Source organism: Odontesthes bonariensis, chromosome 11 (assembly GCF_027942865.1).
Source record: "Odontesthes bonariensis isolate fOdoBon6 chromosome 11, fOdoBon6.hap1, whole genome shotgun sequence".
NCBI classification, from domain to species: domain Eukaryota; kingdom Metazoa; phylum Chordata; class Actinopteri; order Atheriniformes; family Atherinopsidae; genus Odontesthes; species Odontesthes bonariensis.
This window is the reverse complement of record NC_134516.1, coordinates 18,609,886-18,632,396: the sequence shown is the minus strand read 5'-3', so window position 1 is coordinate 18,632,396 and position 22,511 is coordinate 18,609,886. Positions and strand designations below refer to the sequence as shown.

General features: G+C 40.3%; 1 protein-coding gene across 1 annotated transcript in view; it reads left to right on the top strand.

The window, feature by feature from the left end:
• Positions 1–22,511, top strand: part of mgat5 (alpha-1,6-mannosylglycoprotein 6-beta-N-acetylglucosaminyltransferase) — a 100,080-nt gene that overhangs the window by 34,399 nt on the left and 43,170 nt on the right. Inside the window, exons 4-7 of the mRNA XM_075477843.1 lie at positions 10,665–10,741; positions 16,288–16,377; positions 19,396–19,467; positions 22,208–22,369. Coding sequence (XP_075333958.1) covers positions 10,665–10,741; positions 16,288–16,377; positions 19,396–19,467; positions 22,208–22,369 — 401 coding nt within the window. The remainder of the gene's footprint in view (positions 1–10,664; positions 10,742–16,287; positions 16,378–19,395; positions 19,468–22,207; positions 22,370–22,511) is intronic.

Sequence of the window (22,511 nt, the reverse complement as noted above, 5' to 3'; positions counted from 1 at the left end):
AACCGAGGTGACCGAGGTGGTCTGAAAAGTTGTAGCATTCACAATGTTAACAATTAGGGCTGGGCAACGATTAAAGTTTTTAATCTGATTAATCACATGATTTCCCTGATTAATAACGATTTATCGCGTTTGTACGCAAAATCCAAAAATGAATTCAAAAGTAGTGTATAGCTTTTAGCATTTAGTTTTATTTTAAATGTGCTGCCATATGAATGAAAGTGCCATAACATTTGTTGTGCAAACACACTTTTAACATCAGCATCTTTATGTAGTTTTTATGTAGAAGCCTCGCTCCACTGTCTGTTTCCTTGAATGACTTGCTGCTATCAGTTGTGTGTTTTGCCTTTAAGTGATATTTTAGACTGGAACTACTACGCTGAGAAGACAATTCAACTTGGCAGTGTTTACAGATGACTTTGGTTCTGTCGACTCCGCCGTCTGGAAGAACTTTAAAATGAAAATGGCCGAGTAAAAGTTCCGTACCCTTCTCCAGGTTTGGTGGATCCGCCGATTACTTTCTTTTCTGGTTCCGCAGCAGACAGAAACAGACTTTTACAAAATAAAAGCCTGTGAGCAACAGACTTTTACTATAATAAAAGCCAAATTAAAAACCCGGTTCGAGTCCCGTATCGGACGGCCCTGTGCTGCGTGTTGTTCCCCCTCTCTCTGCCCCCTGCTTCCTGTCTCTCTGAACTTTCCTATTCATTAAAGGCACAAAAGCCCCCCAAAAAAATTAAAAAAATTTAACTCGATGCGCGATAAAATATTCATCGGCAATAAATAATTAACAAGTTAATGCGACAATAAGGAGTTAACTCGCCCAACCCTACTAACAATACAAAGTCTTTGACGTACCAGTCCAGAAGGAAAGTTCTTTACTGCCCAAAAGCTTCTCCAGGAGAGAAGGAAAACGCCAATATTTACACTTGTTTTGTTTCTTTTTCTGCCGTTCTGTACCTTTGCTTCTTAGCGCAGTTTCTCAGTGGAACAGGATGTTGGTGAAGGTAATGTTCACTTGCTATAAATTGCATTATTACTTGTCTCTATGTTCTGTTAGCCGGCAACTTGTTTGTTTGTTTGTTACTGCCAGTATCGGCCACCGCCTCATCTTTATCTTCTTCTTTTGACTCCTGGAGAGATTAGACGCCACGATGACTGACATCTAGGTGCAAAAAGCATTGCTTTTGTCACTCCTCTCATAGCTGTACTGTGGTTTTATTCAAGGGTTCAAATGAATAAACAATTTACAGATTTGGTATTTATATTAGTACGCCATTTATTCCACCAATAATCTTTTTTAAGAAGTTAAAATCCAACAAATTCCAACTGAGTTGAAGCCTTTGTAGGGAAATGGGAAATGTACAGAGGATGAAGTCACAGATACGATCTGCATCTTCCAGCCCCGTTCCCGGCTGACAGAGCTGGCCCTTTTGTGGTTGTGGCTGACTCAGAAAGCATGGGTGGGATGGGAGAAACATCTGGGGCTGACGTGCCATTGGTTGGGACACGTGCACCCCACTTCTTCAGCTATGAAGCTTGCTTTTCTCAGCTTGTATTGTTTCTTTCCTGGCTACTTTTATAAGGACTAATCATGTGATTTCAAGGATTACTCGGGATATAAAAGTAGAGCTGATGTATAATGGGACCCCCAGAGTTAAATGCACCTGAAGATGAATCAAAATGTGAATTATTCATTTGTTTTTTCATTTGCTTTTTTTTTCCTCTCACTCCATTTCTATTTTTTCTGTGCCTGTTTTATAGTTTTGTTGATTAAAGCCATTTTCTCTGCCACAAAGGACTAAAATGGACGTATTTTACTCAATATTATCAACTTCCACTGGCATTGTTCCAATTGTTTTGCTTCAGATGATTTTTATCCAGACAAGTGACTGATAAGCTCTTTCTAGGTGTCCAATCATCCATTCGCACCAAAGATGGAGCACAGGTGTGATGGTTCAGCATCGTGCAGCGAGGGCTCTGAAGGTGCCTCCCTTCAGCAGAATATTTCCACTGAAGCATCATCATCGTGTTGTTATTGGCAGGAAAAGCAAATGTCTAACATGGTTGTAAAAACACTCAGTTGTTTCAAGTCTTTCAGAAGAAGTGGAACGTTTGTTTTAGAACATGGTTGCAGGTGGTTATTCGTGTGGTTCAGTTAAATTTTTAAAAATTCTTTGGCTGCACATCATTGCCTAAACCGGCAGCTTTGCTTAAATCAACAGTGGAGCGTTAGTCATAGCTCTGCAGTAATGAGATCCAATCGATGTTTGCTGGCTTCTGCCTCTCGGTGTGAAATCTTCATCTTCCTCTTCCTCTTGGATAATTCTGGAGAGAACATATCGGATTGCTCCGGCACAAAAAGGCAGATTGATTCCAGCCAGACTTTGTGCTCGCTGCAGCAGAGGAAGGGAGGGAAAGCTGAAACTCAACGTGGGCCGGGAGGTCGGGGTGTCGTGAGGAAGCTTGGATTTGTTTTTGTTTTTTTTCCTAAGACTTTTCTGTGGAGCAGAGGTAGTAAGAGGCATGTTTTGACCAGGTCCTCACACTGGGAAGCTGCTCTGGTTTGTGTTGCCCCACGCTGTGCGTTCAGTTAAAGTGCCAGGCTGCTCCAAAGAAATTTAGGGTTTCATTAAACACGGTGATGCACGATTGGAGCCGAGCTTAGTGTAATGTCACTTGCCATCTTTCAGGTTCACACGTCAACAAACCCTCTTCTCCTCTTCTTCAGTTTACTTTCTCAGCACAAAGCGGGTCTTGTTATCAGGCTGCAATCTTTCGGTTTCACTTATATTTTTCTATTCCTATGAGACCAAAAGTACGGAGAAGTAGTTGATATTTTATCTGAACAAATGCACATAGGTTTGTTGATACGACCGATGAGACTCGCCTTTATCTTCCACAGTTTATTGATGGTTTTCCCCGCTGTTTTTCCAAACGATCTTGCTCACAGTGGGGGCTGCTGCTCAGCCTTTAAAAGAATGGAAAAGTTGAGCGGTTAGAGCATTTTCCAGGTCTGAATAAGTATAGGAAAAAGAAAACAGAGTATGTTTGAAAGATGGATGGATTGGAAGCTTTGAATGTAGCATTTAAGTCATTGTTACCTTGGTTTGTGGCAGCTGTTTTCCTGTCACATGTAACATGTTTTGATAATTTACCATAAGTCGGTCACAAGTTGGCCAAGCCATAAAAGTATACATTGTTTTCTTCTTCATTTTGTTCGAAACCGCATACTACATACTACAAACTTGCAAACTGCATACTGATCGATCAGACAGTATGCAGAGTGTTTACCCACAATGCATTTCGCCCCTGCCTGAGCCGAAATCAGCCGGCCTGAAGCTGATTTCGCTTAAGCTCTAAACTCTGTAAACTTTAGCAACATTTGAAACATTTTCAGGCGAGAAAGTAGTCGTTTAGATCCCCAACGTGCTGAAAACCTGACAAAATACCGGCTATTTACAATTTTGTTCCCACGAATTCGGCGCTATTAAAGCTAGTCGTAGCGAGCAACGCACTTCCGGTTATTTTCACAAAATAAAATACCCGTTGCCTTTTATCATAGGGAAAGCCATTACGATACAATTGGTGCTTTTGTTTTGAAAACAGGAAGTGAACCTACCCTCGTTGTAGCTAGCTTGAAACTGCCGTTTTGACAGGAAATGACGATCGGCGACGTCACGTTACGTTGCATCTCTTACTCAAACTCACATACCAACTCAAAAAGTTAGTATGAGTAGTAGGAGAAGTATGCGGTTTCGGACACAGCCTATGTTTTACGGTTTTGTGGAAAGTCAATAACGTGCAACTTTGACATTTAGCCAGACCACTTGGTGGTTAGAGTTTGACACCTCTGCACTAAAACATCATAAAAAGTGTCCCATAATAAACCTAAAAAGTGGTTATGAGACATGAAGCTCTTAACACTTAATATGCTTTAGGTGTGTTCTTGTTCTTGAACAAAAGTCACAACCACGTAAACGATGTGCTTTTTTTTTTTTTTAGTTTGCATGTTGGCAGGTGGTGAAGCCCCACTTCTGTGTGAGCCCGGGGCAATTAATTGTAATTTGATGAGGAAAAGGGCAAATGCATCACATTGCATTGCATTCTGGGTAGTAGCTAAGATGACGAGCTGCGGATGTATAGAAATACGTTTTCAGAGGAGAAAGGCGTGTGAGCCCAATGCAAACGAGTTTTTTATGGGAAGAAAAAGGGAGAAAGAAGAGATTTGTGGTGACGAGTTGTGGAGGAAAGCCAGGGTCTGGAATTCGGAGTCCTTCTTGAGTGTGTCGTTATTGCATAAATAGTAGATTAGTCCAGGAGGTAAAACTCTGTATACCTTCATGTGGAGTTTACAGATGGATCGGTACAGGAGTTACTGACCTTAATGCTGCCAAACTGTGTCAACACGTCATTCCCAAAAATGTATGTGGAGTCTAACCTCCCATGCAGCCAGGCTGGGTGTGTATTCAGCAGCTGCTTTCAAAGTCCAGCTCAGCTCTGCTGCGTAAGCCAATGTAGACGATGTCATTGTCAGTGACACGTAATCTATTGCATTGATATGATTTCTTTCATGTATAGCCGATACATTGAGTCAGTTACTTTGTTTCCTGTGAGCAAATAAAGACATCGGAGCCGGGCCTTGACTGGACGGTTTTTAGCTTGGAGAGCCTGAGAGTGAAATCAACAAGAGTGAAAAGCTGGAGAATAACATAAACCAGATGTCCTCGGTCCAGTTCTGGAGTTGTCAAATGTCAGATTACCTCATGGACTTGGACAAACTCGCACAAGGACAGAGAGGGAAAAAGTAACCCTGTGTGTAATCTCACATAACTTTAGCGATGAGGCTATTTAAAGGCTATCGGATGGCCGGCGCTGGGCGCTGGCTCGCAGGGACATCAGTGCTGCGAGAGGCGCTCGGACGTCTCATTAAAGTGTAAATGATGTCATCTGTTTTCTGCTTCTGATTCTTCATACACTCAGAACACTTCTCAAAGTGTTATATGCTTAATTATTTCCACTTTCCCCACAGCTTCTACCCCAGCTTTATTACGTGTCTGCTTGTTTTTAACTGTTAGAAATAACTTTTTTAATTTGCTTTTACATCATTGTGGTTGAAGCTACTGTAAGTGGTACAATGTTGATGTTTGAATAAGGGTCGTTTTCAACTTTGTGAGCCGTTTCCTTTTATGTTTTTGTTCCCGTGTGCTGCTGAGCTGGGGTTTAGTGGCTGGCATTTCATCATGCGTATCACTTCAGTGTGCCGGTCCGTCTCAGTTAGTCAATGTGCAGTTGGCCTTGTGGTTTTTGTTTGCGTGTGAAATTTGAAAGTACCACAAAGCAGTTCCCGACTCTGTACGAAGGGAACAAGTAGTTTTGTTTTTTTGCTAAACCTCCTTGATGTAGTGGAGGTGAATAATGAGAAAATGGCTCCCTTTGCAACAGCACCGTCTCTCCTGTGTTTGATTATGAAGGGAGTTATATTTAGCTCTCGCTTGGCAGCAGCTTCTGCTTGATTAAAGCTCGAAGAAGATCTGCCTGGTGGCATTGGCGCTCACTGGCTGAGTGAATGACGGGCTGCCTTCTTGGTTGTTCATTTGGTTGGTTGGCAGTCCGACTGGATGGGTGAGTCGGTGTCTGTAGGATGAAATAACAGCAGCTCGCTCTGCTCTTGTGTCTCTGCAGGGCTACAAAAGAATAGCCTCTGTACCAAACGAATCACAAGTCGTGTTTGATTCAGCACCTCCTTCTATAAACAGTCACCACAGTGTGATTATAGAGCAGTGATCCTCTCTATTGTTTTCACAAGAGCCACATTGGCAGAGCAAAATCAAGGGAAGAGCCACTTTTACCACAACATACTAAAGTCCCCTTTTGCAAATATGCATTTCTACCTTTAAAACATCCCACAAAAAAAGACACAACACAGCCAATACATTTTCAATTAAGACCGCATTTACCTTTAATACTGGGATGAGCGGAAGCTGGCATGCATGTCCTTGACTTTCTTCATGTTGTATTTGTAGTTTGTTGTTGTAATCATAGTGAGACATTCAAGATGAGCATGGTTTTTGTGCTGGTTTTTGCCCTTTTTTAATTAAAAACTGATCCATTGAGCCTGCATCTCGCACTGGCTAAAGGAGCTAGCGTGCTCTGCGGTCAAGTGTGATGGTGGTTTAAGCGGGCTGCGTTGCCAGGTTTAACAGAGCCCCCTTTAGGAAACACCATTAAGCCTTAATTAATACTTAATACAAATACTTAATACTACAAAAATGAAAACTTAACAAAAATACTTAATACTGTGCAGTATTCGCTGTATGTTATTTTAAAAAATGTATTGTTATTGTTACCATATTGTTATAAGCTACTATAAGCCGCATGTGGCTTGCGAGCCGCGCAATGAGTATCTCTGTTATAGATGGATGGGGCACTCAAACGAAATGGAAAACAACATAGATAACTAGCTAAACTTGAAACAGAGCTGCGAGCTTTTGTTTTCTGATAGTGAAACTGTTGTTGAAGTCTCACACTATCTCAGACTCCCTCTCTTTGATAGATTAATAAAAAAAGAAAAGGGATGACTGCATCTCCTCTCGCCCTCCCAAAGCTTTAGAACTACATTATCTTGTGATGACATGCAATCAGGTGGAAAAAGAAAGCATTTTCTCTCTTAATTCTTTGGTTTAATGTGTCGGGGACATGATAAAAGAAAGTCAGCAGAACCTAACATTGGCTAACTACAGCCTTGGATGGAAAACAACACATGATACGCCGTCAAAAACTCAGACATTTCCAAAATATCTGGAGTCCATCATTCTACAGAGAGAGAGATTATTCAGGACGGCTGTCAATCTTCCCAGAAGACTTCTACATTTAGGCTCAGTTTCTGTTAGATTGATCATGACACAGTATAATGTGTCACTCAAATCAAATCAAATTTATTTATATAGCACATTTCATGTACAAAACAATTCAAAGTGCTTCAAATAAAATAAAAGCATTGCAGCAGGGAGTGAAAGAAGCATTAAAAATACATAAAAGAATATAAAGAGAAACAAATAAAATAATGCAAATGAATTTAAAAACAAGCAACAGTCCAGATAAATTCAAAGATATGGTGCAGATTTCATGCATAGACACATGAGAAAATAAATGTTTTTAACCTGGATTTAAAAATGTCTACATTTGGTGAAAGTTTAATCTCCACTGGCAGTTTGTTCCACTTGTTTGCAGCATAACAGCTAAATGCTGCTTCTCCATGTTTAGTCTGGACTCTGGACTGGACCAGCTGACCTGAGTCCTGACAAAAGCTACACCTTCATTTTCATGTCTGAAGCCTTTTGTTTTGCAATTATTTGAAAAGTATAAGTCGTACCTGCTTTCAAATAAAATAAAAAAAGAGCGCCTGCTCCTTGCTTCAGTTTTATTTCATACCCTCTGAGCAGCTCAGCTTCTCAGTGTTTATTTGTCCATCATATGTAACACATCTCAGAGGTGGGTATTGGCCTCCATATTCTATTAAAAAAAAAAACTCTTTAAAGCTCCTGTTTGCTGCTGCCTTTAGAAACAATAAGAGGCCTTTGTTGTGTCAGGAGCAGCTCGTGGACCCCCTGTGGCGCCCCTCCTTCTCACATTTATCACCAGGAAGGTTGTATTAATGTCTAAAAGTAAGAGAAAATAACTGTTAACATGTTGGATTTAAAAACTGATGTGAATGCTTTTCCATTGTACCACCTGGTCCCTGTGTGCACTGAGGAATCGGGGAGTTTATTTCCCTTACTGTGGACAGAAGTGGAAACCAAACAGTGTTGATGTCCAATGAGCTCGTCATCTGTTGGCTTGATTAAAACCAAAGAAGTGGGAGTATTTCCAGTTTTCTGCTACGTTGTTGTTTCTTTCTATTGGGAACGATTGTGCCACGGTTCCACTGACAAATATATGTCAGCTCCTTTATAACCAAAGCATTCAGAAACATTATGTCTGTACTTAAAGTCGGCCAACTTTCTAACTAATCAACCTCGGATGTTGAATTATAAACATAAACTGTTGGTCCGCTGACGGCTCTGTTGCTGCACCACGTTGTGCTGTGACTCAAAACCTGATATAACCGTGCATATGTTCAAACTCCCCCTTTTCTCCTCTCCAACACGATGAAGCAGTGGGTGGAAACCTGTCTCGGTTGCATTCCATCTCACTGCTGAGGTTTTTAGTCATGGCCGTCTGCAGCATGTCATCATCTCTCTTTTATCTCTCTTTTATCTCTCTTTTATCTCTCTTTTATCTCTCTTTTATCTCTCGTTCCTCCACCACGTAAACGGCCAAAGGGTGGCGGGGATCTAACGAGAGAGGAAATTCTACCAGTTGGTCGTGTCTTTTTAATAAATATACTGAGTCTGCGGTGAACAGGAGGCTGGAGCCACAGCTGGAACTGTTGATTAGCGTTAAACCAACACCATGCACCCTGCTTCTAAAATGTCACATTACTTTTTGCTACATCCTCATTTCAGTGCAATATCTATTTATTTTTTCCTCTAAAGGTCAGTGTTATTGACGTTAACGCCTTTGCATGGTGATATGAGACAAGATGATTTTAGATTATATTATTTTAACTTGGGCTGGGGAACGATTAAAATTTTTAATCTAATTAATTGCATTATTTTCCTGATTAATCACGATTAATCGCATTTGTTCGCAAACTCCAACAATACTAATGAGTTAATCTTTGAATTTGCATTTACTAAATTAATGTGACAGAGAAACAGGATGCAGGGATTTGGAAATAATAGATAATAAAAGTTGTCTTTTTTTTTTTTAAATAGAAATATCATACTTGGTTAAGTTTTATGGTCAATAAAAAAGGTTACCTGTTATATATCTCGTCATAAAAAAAAACGTAATAATCCTACAAAGAATATTAAATTGCATGTGAAAAATAAAATGTGTACCATCTGGAAATGTAAAGGTTTTAAATATCAGAATTAGGGCAACGATTAAAATGTTTAATCTAATTAATCACACGATTTCCCTGATTAATCGCGATTAATCGCATTTGAACGCAAAATCCAAAAATGAATTCAAAAGTAGTGTTTAGCTTTTAGCATTTAGTTTTATTTTAAATGTGCTGCCATATGAATGAAAGTGCCATAACATTTGTTGTGCAAACACACTTTTAACATCAGCATCTTTCTGTAGTTTTTATGTAGAAGCCTCGCTCCACTGTCTGTTTCCTTGAATGACTTGCTGCTATCAGTTGTGTGTTTTGCCTTTAAGTGATATTTTAGACTGGAACTACTACGCTGAGAAGACAATTCAACTTGGCAGTGTTTACAGATGACTTTGGTTCTGTCGACTCCGCCGTCTGGAAGAACTTTAAAATGAAAATGGCCGAGTAAAAGTTCCGTACCCTTCTCCAGGTTTGGTGGATCCGCCGATTACTTTCTTTTCCGGTTCCACAGCAGACAGCAGCAGACTTTTACAAAATAAAATGGATAATAAAAGGAGGTGGACTTACACCCCTCCAGCTGTCAGTTTCACCAATCTGTTTGAGTGGGGAATCGAACCGCCAACTTTCTGGTTATTATCCACGGCCGCCCAGAAGAGACGGGAGAGAGATGACATCTGGTATCTTTTAGACTTTGTAACAGCAGTTTGAGTTTGTTGCATCCTGGACTGCGTGAGATGGTTCTCATTAACATGCTGGTTGCAATCTGTTAGATGTCAGCTTAGAGGAATTTCAAATTGTGCGTTTCATCATCTGGAGACCATAAAGACATCCAGTTGTTTCTGAGACGATTCAGTCTCGTATTAACAACAACACGTTATTTATAAGTCCACCCTTACTGCTTCCATAGGACTGAAGCAGCCAGGTGCTGCTGATCAGTGCACTGATTAATTAATTGATCAGTAAGTGTGAGCACCTCTACAAAAGCAGAAGCATTCAGGTGTGTGTTAACACGATGCCAAGGAGGAAAGACATCAGCAATTATCTTAGAGAAGCAACTGTTGCTGCCCATCGATCTGGGAAGGGTAAAAAAAAAGGCCGTTTCCAAACTGTCCATCAAAGATTATTCAGGTGGAAAACATTCAAACGTTCTACGAGCTGTTGAGTCATTCATTCTGTGCTCCTCCTCTGTTCTGCCACCATGAAACCTGACCAGAGAAAAGCTATGAGGAAGCTTTTAGGCTTGAACAACAGGAAAAATAAGCAAACTCCTGAGTCATCAAGCTGTCACCACCTTTTTTTTCTTTTTTTCTTTTGTCATCTCACAACCTGCCCGCTTGTGTGTTGAACTGGAAAAAAAAAGTCACTTACCAACCAAGCACCTCTTTATATTGGCACTGGAGCGTTAGTTTTTCTTTCCCAAAAACTACCTGTGTACAAAATACAAGTTTGGCAGGCTGCAGCCATTGTTTGGAGGCTCCTCTCTGCCCTAAAGATAGATCAAGATCACACACTGATTAGTGATTACTGATTTGCATGTAGTGGAGTTACCCACATACTTTTCCTGCTTAGACTTCTCACGACACCTTTTTTGGTCTCTATCTACAGTGAAACCTAAACAAAGCTGCAGAAATCCTTGTGATATATGATATGAGAACGACTGAACTGACTGAACTAACTTCTGTTTTCCCCTGAAATGCTAACGTTTGCTTCTCTGCTCCTCCAGACCTCCTAAACGGAGCCCAGGAGAAGTGTGAGCTGCCGCTTCTGGATGGTTTCCCTCACTGCGAGAGCAAGATCAAGGTGAACAGCACTTTCAAACGCATGCAAACACCAGCTTCATCTCACTGTCTGCGCCTGTGTGTCCCACAGTTTCATTGGTTGTTTGAACTGAGGATGGAAAACAGCACAGCCCACAGGAATAACATCACTTTCTGCTGTTTTTATTCCAGCTTTATCCTCTTATTTAACAGACAGAAACCCTTTTGAAGTAAAGTTTCCAGCCAGCAAAGCCTCAGACTTGACTTGCTGCACATGTCATTTGCACACACGTGGTATATAACACCCTAACCACATGGTTATCATCACCCTTTTTGACTAGCACAAGAGTTTATAGAGTCACATGCAAATGAAAAAGGTAAAAGACACCATTGTTGTTTCAGCATTAAGGGTGGAGCTTTGGCTCAGGCAGCTCATCTGACACGCAGGAACTTGTCTTGAATATAACATGAAATGGTAAAATTTCACCTGTCACCAGAGGTGGGTAGTAACGAGTTACATTTACTTGAGTAAGTTTTAAATCACTTTACTTTTTACTTTTACTTGAGTAGACTTGTGCAGAAGAAACTGTCCTCTTACTCCGCTACATTAGGCTACAATGAGCTGGTTACTTTTCTTCTTACCTCTTTGGTATTCTACACCTCATTATTTTTTCCCCCCGCCTACGCCTCATTTTAATGTTTTATTCTGACAGAGAGAGAGACTTCCGCCAAAGGCTCTACCACCTGACTGTGTTCCACCAATCAGACGCAGCCGTGCAGTCTGGTCACGTGACCATACTCGATCTCAGCGGCGGGACGGGTTAGCTTTACAGTTTACAGTCGTAGCAAACAAACAAAGAAACAGATGAAAAATGTCAGAATCAACGGTGGGAAATGCAGACGCAGACGAGGCCTCATACTGAAAGCATGTTTACCTTACAAAGAGTGAGAAACAGCAGCTGCATTATGTGTCTTCTGTGTCAACCAAAACAAACGCACATTTCAGCAGAAACTCAACATCTAACTTGATCAAACATGTAGCGGGAAGTTTCCTAAATTAGTTTTTTTCCCCCGTGGATAGGCGATTGTTTGGTTACATATGTTTTAAATATTTCATAAGTCCTAATTGAAGTATTTTAATTTAAGCTATTTCGTAATTAATTAATTCATTTTAATTAATTTAATTGATTGGCTGAACTCTAATTTGCCTAAAGATGATTATTTTGTATTTTCGTCTGTCTGATTGTTGTGTTAACAAATAAATCAGACGTTACTGAACAGTTACTCAGTACTTGAGTAGTTTTTTCACTACTTTTTTACTCTTTTATTAGGATGAACACTTTTTACTTTTACTTGAGTGTGATTTTTGGCTACTCTACCCACCTCTGCCTGTAACACAACACCAGTAAGTCCGTTTACTTGACACGAGCAAAAAGACAAATTATTGTAACTGGACCTTTAAAATCTGACCGAAATCACACCGGCATGTTTACACTCCATGAGCCTTAATTTTGAATCCTTTAATCCTTTGTAAAGTGTTTGTTAAACCAGCTGAATTCCCAATAAAGCTGCTCATTCACAGATTTTTCTGACAACTCCAGGTCACTTAAAGCTTTTCCCAACGGTCGCTCTGCTCTAATAAAATCCTGAATTCTATAACCGCAGCCTCGTCTGATAAAAATCACCATTAAAGCAACTTAAAGACGGCGTCTGAGCAGCGATTTCAGCGATAAGTTAGAAGCAACAAAGAGTCGTGAGCATCTGAAGCCACTTAAACGCAACAGCAGTGGATAAATCTGGCACCAAATACGTAAAAAGCTGTCCAAACTCTCCTTTTTTATGATTTTATAGGTAATCTCAGCCAAACGAATGCAAACAAACGTCAGTCCACCTTAATTTGTTCCCATCTTGACTGAATTTCTAAAGACATCCTGGTAATAAACAGAAAGTTACGCCAAAAACACCAACCTGATCTTTCACATCTTTCACGAATCTGAGAGATTAAGATGGAAAAATATGGATGTATTGCATGTTTATTGTTTATTTAACCCTAATCCCTGATAGGGGACATTTTTGTCCACTTGGGGTGTACTTTCTCCTCTAATTCCACACTGGAAATAGTGATACTCATCATATTTGGTCCAGTTGTGCATTTTTTACTATTTTTTCGAATTTCAAACACACATCATATACAATGCAATTTTTCATTGTGTAGAAAAACAACTAGTCTAATGCTGTATTCATTATAATGGATGTCTATGGGAGCCGTTTCTGTAATCTGCCACTGCAGAAAAACTAAAAAGCTGTAAGAACATAACAGGCATAACAAAAAAAAATCAATGTTGTTGCGGATCATGGACATATCCCAGACCATAATTATCCCTACTCAATAATTCCACTTTGCATTCCATATTTTGAAAATACTGGCACCTAAAGGCTTAAAATTTGGGCTAAAAAGTTCAAATTGGCATCTAAAGGGTTAATGTTTTGAAAATAATTGAAAACTTGGTAGTTATGATCAGAACTGAAGTGGAATAAAAGATTTATGGAAAAAAAAGTGGAAAGAAATATAAATATATGATGTTTTTAGGTCGTTTTAAAAGGGGACAAAAATGTCCCTTTTCAGAAATTAAGGAGTTTTTTTTTTTTTTTTTTTAAATCAGACATAGCAAAAAAAGGAAAAATCCCTAAAAATCAATGTTGTTGCTGATCATTGACATATCCCAGACCATAATTATCCCCGCTCAACAATTCCACTTTGCATTCTATATATTGAAAATTTAGCAGTTTTTGTGTTTACATCACATAAACCAGTTTTTAAAGGGTTAAATTTTTGAAAATAATTGAAAACTTGGTAGTTATGATCAGAACTGAAGTGGAAGAAAAGATCTATGGGGGAAAAAAAGTGGAAAAAATATTAACATATGATGTTTTTAGGTCGTTTTAAAAGGGGACAAAAATGTCCCTTTTCAGAAATGAAGTTGTGTCCACAGCATTACTGTTTGACGTGGTAGGGAATTGTATGAGTTTCTACATGACATCCCCTGTATAAACAGATGCAGCTGTTCATGCATGTGTAGGACTGACTGTTTAACAAGCTCAAACACGTACAAAAGGGCTGTTTTCAGCCACCCGTAGACGGCGTGTCTCACACGACCGCTGCTTGCTTGGCATGCTAATATGAACTGTTATGGTGATAAGACATCTTGTGAGAAGTGTGTCTACACTGACTTTTATTTCGCCTAATTTGATTTACTGCCCGATCTCATGTGACTGGCAAATATCACTCGAGCACTGTGGCTCTCTATGATTTTCACTACTTTACGAAAGGTTTTTTACAGCTTTTTGCAGTTCTGGAAGCAAACTCCCACACAGTCCCACACAACCTCTCGGTCTAATTTCCCTTCCAGACAATTTGCAGCTGGTAAGGCCATACAAAGTTATAATATATAACTTTCAGTTCATGTGTGGGCTGATGGGGCCTCGACTTGTGCACCATCTTCCACCCATCCTGTCAGTATTTGTTAGTTACCTTTGTTAGTTATCTGTTTTTCCGAAGCAGTTTTCTACACTTCTTTTAGTTCTGGTTAAAACAAAGTAATACAATCTCATTCAAGCCCTACGTGCCAAGTCTCTCCTCTTTAAACCACTACAAGTTATCTTGTTAGCCCGACTCTTTCGTTGGAAGCCCAAGAACCAAACGGAGAAATCTTTGGTTCACAGTTGAGGTATTTATTCGGGTAACGGGTAAAATAAGACAGAACTGTCGCAGCGTCTCCGTCAGAATGAGCCCTGATCTCTGGAAACGGTTCATATTAATCTTCTTGGGCTGGACTGAGTATATATTGGCCAGTTAGCAGCGACGTGGACCGGTATGGAAGTTTTTCTGTGCCATCAGAGTTTGAATACAAATTTCTAATATTGAATTTTTACAGCATCAAAATCAGACTTTGAATTTGAAAAACCAACAGTGTAAAAAAAAAAAAAAAATCAATTTCTAAAAACAAAAATCAGTGTAAAAAGAACCAGACAGGGAGAAGCAATCGATCCCTGTCTCAATTCATCCAACGGCAGCCAATCAAGTTACGCTCCATTGGACAGGTCAGCCATGTCCACCAACGCGGGTGATGGTGCTTCGGTGAGTGGGTTTACTTTATTTGCCATTTGTGTGTAAAATTGAGTAACAGATATTACTCAATACCTATTGAGCTGATCTGTCCAATGGAGCGTAACTTGATTGGCTGCCTTTGGATGAATTGAGACAGGGATCGATTGCTTCTCCCTGTTTACCCGGATGTTGAGTCTGGTTCTTTTTCCACTGAATTGTTTCCCACTGAATTTTTATCTTTTTTAGATGTTGAATTTTTTTTACACTGATTTTTGTTTTTATAAATTGATTTTTTTTTTTTTTTTTTTTTTTTTTTACACTGTTGGTTTTTCAAATTCAAAGTCTGATTTTGATGCTGTAAAAATTCAATATTAGAAATTCGTATTCAAACTCTTGATGGCACAGAAAAACGTCCATAGACAGGCCAACCATGTGTTAAGCAATGTGTGAGTGTTGTTTTGGGCGTGCATCTAATGCAACAGACCTAATCTGACAAGATGGAGAAGTTTCATCTGTTCCGTCATTCAAGCCAGTTGTAATCGGTTATCTTTTTAGTTCTAAACCATAATGTCCCGTTCAGTGGAACGCTACAGAATATGGAAACAAAACCAATGAAAACAATCTGTTGTGACGTACTCGGGCTTGAGTGAGATAAGCAGATTAACCACAGTGAGTTCACTTCTTCCACTTTAAATAAAGGGCCACAGAAATCTGCCTGGGAGGGATCAGATAAGGGGACACAGAGGAGCAGTTTTCTCATTAGTCTGTCATTACTTTCATGTTTTCATCCTTGTTTGTCACTCTTGTTTATTCTGGAAATCTATTGAGGATAGATGGTCCACCATTTTAGGGGGAAAATTAGATTTTCAGATTGATTTCATTCCACATAACGACACATGTAAGCTACCCCACAGTCAATTGACTTGTTGACACATTGACCTGTCATGCAGCTCTTCTCCCATGACTTTGACTAAGGGGGCAACTGAGGCTGCGGCTACACGAAAACGTTTTTCACTGTAAACGATACTTTTTCTTATCGTTTCGCTGTCGCGGCCACACGGAGCCGGCGTTCCCATTACCCCAAAACGATAGTTTTTGAGAACGGGTTCCAGAGTGGGAAAGTTTGAAAACGAGGTCGTTTCGTTTCCATTATTACAGCGAAAACGTTTTTGCGTCAGTCAAACGTTGACGCTGTGAGACTTCTCTATTGTCTCACAGCGTGGCGTGACACAGTGGCGTGTGTACTGCATCGCTTCATCGTTTTCATCCGTTTTCGTCTGGACCTGAGTCTTTACAGCAGCGTTGCCGTGTGGTTGCAAGAATTTTCGTACCCGTTTAAAAAAAAAAAAAAAAACTTGTTTCGTTTCCGTGTAGCCGAAGCCTAAATCTCTGTTATTCTCCAAGCCGACACTTTAAAGCTCAACTCCCTGCAGAAGTTTGGATGTTGGGCTTAGATTTTAATCGAGCCTTTTCTTTCTCAGTGGATGAAAGAAATGTGGCGCTCAGACTCCTGCTATACCAACTATGGAGTGGATGGGTCCACCTGCTCCTTCTTCATTTACCTCAGCGAGGTGAGTCCTCTCTGTGTGTGTGTGTGTGTGTGTGTGTGTGTGTGTGTGTGTGTGTGTGTTATTTATAAATGTATTGTTATGTGAAAAACAAAGTACACCCTGGTGCATTAAACCTTTAAATGTAACAAAATTTTTCTAATTTGAGATAAAATGCATCTTTTTTTTCTTAAATAATGTAAATGTTTTGTGGATTTATACCAGATTATTTGGTCGAAGGTGGCTGCATCAAAATACAGAATTCTAAGGGTTTTCATGACCTATAAATTTGATTTATTATATAGAAATAATGGGTCAAGAAGTGTAAAATCTAACCATGTTTGTGTGAAATTTTCTAAATTAATGGGTAATTAGAGAATTGACCCATTTCAAGAAGAGAAAGAAGGAATAGGAGGAGTTCTCTGGAAAGAATCTCAGCTGTTCGGTCTTTGAAATAACACAGAAAAATGAATGATCCACAGCCAGAACACCCTGACAATGTTCCCCTAACCAGAGACTGATCACAAAAGAATGAAGTGCTTAGAAGAAAAGCAAAGGAGAGAAGAAGAGAGAGAGAGGGGGGGGGGGTGGGTGTAATTTTTAACGAGAGCAAATTAGTGTGCCGGAGAGTCGATGACAGTGTGGGAGGAAGAGGGGATGATGCAGTGGGAGGAGGAGGAGGTGTGAGGCATTTCTTTAAGGGAGGACATGGAGTGACTTTGCTAGCTTCCTCAGTCTCCACATATCTGCACACAAGGAAAAAATGGAGCCTTTCTTTATTGACCAGCACAAACAGAGGCTTAAGTTCCTTCTCGGGACAGTTTTCGACCTTCTTTTTCATCGGCGTCCGCATTAAATGTGTCATCAGCTCTATTTAAAGTGCATTAATTCCTTCCATTCATCCCTCAATTAAAAAGCGATCCTTGCTAACGACCTGCTTTTACTCCGTTTTTACCGTCCTCTGACTACAAAGCTGATAAACGGCTAACATTCCAGATCGATTTAACAATCTTTTTTTTAACTCATCTCCCACTTCTAAAAATCGGCTTCGCTCCTACTGAAATTGATTCTTGATTCCCAGAAAAATCACAGATCACGAGAGCGATTATCATTCTCTTTCAAGTCGATGTTGTTTTTATGTTGCACAAAATATTCCACCAATAGTTGTTTCACCAACTTTGGACTGAAATTAAATTGCCTTGTTGAACAAAAGCAGAGTATTTTCAAAGAAACCTAGCATTTCAGTCATGGCTCGGGCTCTGGAAAGGTCAGGACTCCGTTATGAATATTGTATCTGAGATGAAAGCTGCGTTCTAAACTAAGAAGTAACGCAGAAAGAAGCCCAACCTGCTCTGTATGGAAACAGAAGTGAGATGGCGACAGGAAAACCCATCAATCCATCCAGTGGACACTCGAGCTCAAACATGCAACCTTTGCCATGCATAATTCATCCCCCGACCACTGCATTAACCTTGCAAAGGGGCAAAGCAGACAGGGCGACAGATGTGATGGATGTCAGCGGTGGAAGGTCAAGGCTCAACTAGCACGGGGCGCCGGTGTTGTGGTTGGAGGAGGAGAGTAAATGTGCCCGCCTCATCGAAGACTCTTTGGTCAAACTGAACCGATATGAGGCAGAAGCAGGCATGGAGGCAAAAGGGGAACTGGATTTCCATCAGATCACATTCAATATGCCCGCAGAATCGCTGTTATTTGTCTTCTTTCTGCATTCATGGCCCATTTTCTGTCCCCGGATAGAAATTTCTTAATGTGTTTGGACAAAATTGACTTTTTATTTTCTAAATTGTCAAAGGAAACATCTCCATGTCTTAAAAAAAAAAAAACAACCACAGTTCCAAAAGATTTGGGACGCTGTCTGAAATGTAAATAAAAACAAAATGCAGTGATTTACAAATCTCACAAACTAATATTTTAGTCATAATAGACCAAAGAAAACGTATGAAATGTTGAAAGTGGGACATTTTACTGTGCTCAGATTGTGTAGCATGTCCTCAGTTCTCCTACAGTTTTGTTGATGGCAGCTTGTTTTAGAGGGTGGAGCGAGCTGCTTTACTCCACCCCTCTCTTCTGCGGAGTTTTCCTCTTTTGAGATCCAAGTGCAATTGTGAATTTGGACACAAATTGCACTCGATAACCCTTAAGGATCACATACAGGACCTTCGCTAAGAGATGATGCAGTTTGGCTATGAGCAGGTGGTTAAGTCCCTCTTTTGGTTACGATATGAAGTCATTTGTTGGACTGGCCCAAGTTTTTAAAGCTCTGGTTACACTAAGGTAATGTTACGGCTGGCCGGTGTATAATTAAGGAGTGAAAACATCATGTAATCCCAGATCCTGGGCTTCGCTGTTGGTCCGTTCCTCTGCGTTATTCATACAGGCAGCGCTTTACAGATGTTGTAGTCATGTGCCAATTAATACCACGTTCAATCACAAATGGGAAGAAGAAGTTTACCAACCCCACCTTTAGTGTTTTAGTTCATCCCCCCCCCAGAAAAATAGCTTACCAAGTAAAACAAAATCTGAGAATCGTGAGAAACAGTTACGACTTCAAACTTGACTTCCAAGAGTTTTCGTTAAAATTTGGGTGAAGATGAGAAAGCTGAATAATTCTGCTCTGAGCTTTCAGTCAGTGGGGTTACATGGCACCGAAAGGATCAGATAATTGGATAAAGAGAGAAAGGAAGCCAGTCTGTTGAATGTCTTGCAACTCACAGAGGATGTTGAAACACTCATTTCTCTTGGTAACAAATTTAGAAACACCAGGAGAGGCGTTCACTGACCCAGCACCTTGTTATTTTGTGAAAACTCTGGCAGATGCCTTTCAATATTCAGTGTTCCATGTGAAAACAACAGCTGGCCTCATTTCCATCTGTAGTTCTACTCGACGCCGCTCTAAAAAACTCCATAATGAGAAAGATATTTAATATGGCTCAGTGTGAATAAACTTGACTTTTTTTTTTTTTGACCGTTTTTGATCAAAGATTGAAGTTGTGACGTAAACGTTGTTGATGGGTTGTTCCAAAGGTGGAGAACTGGTGCCCTCGTCTGCCCTGGAGGATGAAGAACGTGAACGATGCAATAGATCGGAGGGGACAGGTGAGAAACGCAACACACACTATATCACTTGGACTGCTCTTCAAAGATGAGCCGGCTGAGGGCTCTAATGAACAGCTTTGATCTCCTGTGTGCTCCTTTAACACCAAAGCAGGAAAACTGGTTTACTTTGACTTCTCTGCAGACTGTATGAACTTTATGAAATCCTCCACCTATCTCTGCTTCTCACAGCCTCAGACCAACCTGATGACATCACATCAGATAACTCATCTTTTTTTTTTTTTAACAGATTTTTATTGGTTTTTAACAGAAACACAAAATATACATTTTGCCATCATGTCTGTAACAGAGATGGATAAAGTACAGAATTTTTTTTTCCATCCATCTACCCTAAGCAGGCAAATCTTCCAGTTAACTGCCCTCCCCCCCCCGCATCTGCCCCCACAGTGCAAAGAGGCACCCTCATATTGCTCTGTATTCATACACATCTCCCATTAATGTAGTCCAAGTCACATCGGCCTCCCACAGAGTAAACAGTGATACATCAATCAGACTTAAAATAATTAAATATGGTCGTATGTAACTGTAAGAAAAGACCCTTACGGGTTTATATCAGGTGGGCGTGGCCACTGTATGGAAGACTGGCCCCTCGTCACGAGTCAATTCGTCAGGTAGATAGTTGAGCAGAGGAGCCCACATTTCATTAAAGTACCTTCACAACTGCACTAAGTCTTTCATGGGGGAGGACCTGGAATATTTCCCTACACCATAAGGTGACAGCAGGTGATTTAACATTGATCCAGTTAATTAAAATGCATTATCTGGCCAATAGTAGTAATTTGTCGCATATTTTGAACTTCAAACGGGTTGGAGTCTCCTCCTTTGAGGGGGGGCCATGAAGATGCCACTCAGTTCCTGAGAGATCGTACCCCAAAATCTTTTTAATCAGTTTACATTGCCAGAAGTAATGGTAATATGTTCCTCCCCCTCTATGGCACTTGTTACACAGAACTTATCTTTTTTTTAATACTTCCTCATTGGCCTGAATTGATGAGATGAAGCGACTGTCAGATCCGTTAACCTACGAAGTGGTTTAAGTGCGAACGGGCTCAACACGGCTCCAAATTGTTCTCACAGACCAAAGCTGAAATGACCCGACCTTTCTGATACATCTGGGTTAATCATCTTCCATCCCTGCCAGCGTAGAGGTCCGCTCAGATCTCCCTTGGAGCTTTTCTCTGGGCCGAAGGGCTCGTTCAGCGTCCACAGTATCGGCTCCTCGTGAACAGGCAGCCCCCTCCCCCCTCTGCTGTGGATGAATCGATATTAAGCGCTCTTCATGCTGCCTCCCTGGGTGCTTCAGCAGCACTGAGCCCTCTGTGGTGGGGAGACGGGCTCGGGAGATTTTAATTCAGGCCCAGATTTTAATAGGCTCAGTCTGCCGGAGTGATTTCCTGTCGTGATGAGGGACGCTAATGCCTCACAAAAGCCTTGTTTTAGCCACCTTAGCAGCTGGTAATGGCTCTGTGGTTTCCTATTTGTCTCCTGTTCAGTGCGTCTCCTTCCTTCAACGTTGGAATTCTTTCGAATTTTCATCATCTGAAATGCAGCAAAGACCGTTTTCATCTTCCTCTGCTGGTTTATAATACAGCGTCTGAAGATTTGAGCAGATTCTGTGGCTGAAGTCTGGTTTCATTTCCTCATTTCGGACACTCATTTTTAGTCTACAACAGAGGAAATGATTAGATCAACATGTAGTTTGATGTTTTACTGCATGATTTCTTTCCTCATTGAACATTTAGATAATGTCCCCGAGGCGGCCCTGTCACTGTGCAGCAACACCCAGTTTGTTCTGTTGTCCTCTCGTCTTTCCTTTAATTCTTAACCCATGAGGTATGTCTCATGTCTTCTCTCCTCTCTGATTGTGCAACCAAAGCTCTCAAATGCTTTGTTAGTTATTGCTTCTGTCACTATTAACGGACCACAGTGCGGTGCGGCGTTCTTTGAACTGAGATTCTGTTTTTTGCCATCGAAAATGTCCACCGAACGCCTCCGACAATTAACAGCAGTTCTCATCTCAGCAGATTCACTGCGACTGCAGAAATAAAGGACGTAGAGATTAAAGCGTGCATCCTTCTTTTTTTTCCTTCTTTTTTTTTGGATGCATTTACCAAATCCAAGTTTTGGGTTAAGGTAAGAAAGACGATCTAATGATTGTTTTTAAGAAAAACTGCAAGTAGCAGGACAAAAAACACCCAAAACTAACCAATAATTTCATTACTTTGTCGATTGATGCAGGTAAATTGAAACTAAAATGACTTATTGCGAGAACTAATGTATAAAATGTGAAATATATAGTTAATTCTGCGTTTACTTTGACCAGTATTTTCATCGTGAAGCAGAAATTAAAAGAAATCGCAAAAATAAATGTGCTCAGGGGAAATAAACAGGAGGAGAAAATGCAGATGGGAAATAAAACAGAAATAAATACATTTATGAATGAAAATGCAATGATTTAATTAGATGAAAAAACATTGTAAAATATGAATAAAAAACAAATGAATGGAGTAAATAAAAAAATAATTAAATCAACAAATGAAATTAAAAAATTCTAGAAAAAATGTGTGTATTCAATCATTTATTGAGCCATTTATATAATTTAGCATTTCTTTTAGATTATGGCGCTCCGAGTCCTCCATAAACTGTATGTGTTGACCTCCCTGACCTTCACGCTAAGGAAGAAAGATGCACAGACCCTTTCAGCGGCTCATTTTCTGTGCAGGTGGAGATCCGGACCAGTTTTGAGGGGCTTTACCGCTCGATGTCGCAACGGGAGGAGTTTCGCTGGATGATGCTGAGGATCAAACGCATGGCTGAGCCGTGGGTCAGCGCCATCCGCTCTCTGGCTGCCAAGCAGAACCTGGCCCAGCAGCACAGGAAGAAGGTGGGCGTGGCTTATTCTACCGAAATTCTGTTTTATTTTAACCACTATAACTAAGTGCTTAACCCTCATACCTGATTTAAAACACAACTTAATTTCTGAAAGGGGACATTTCTGTCCCCTTTTAAAACGACTTAAAAACATC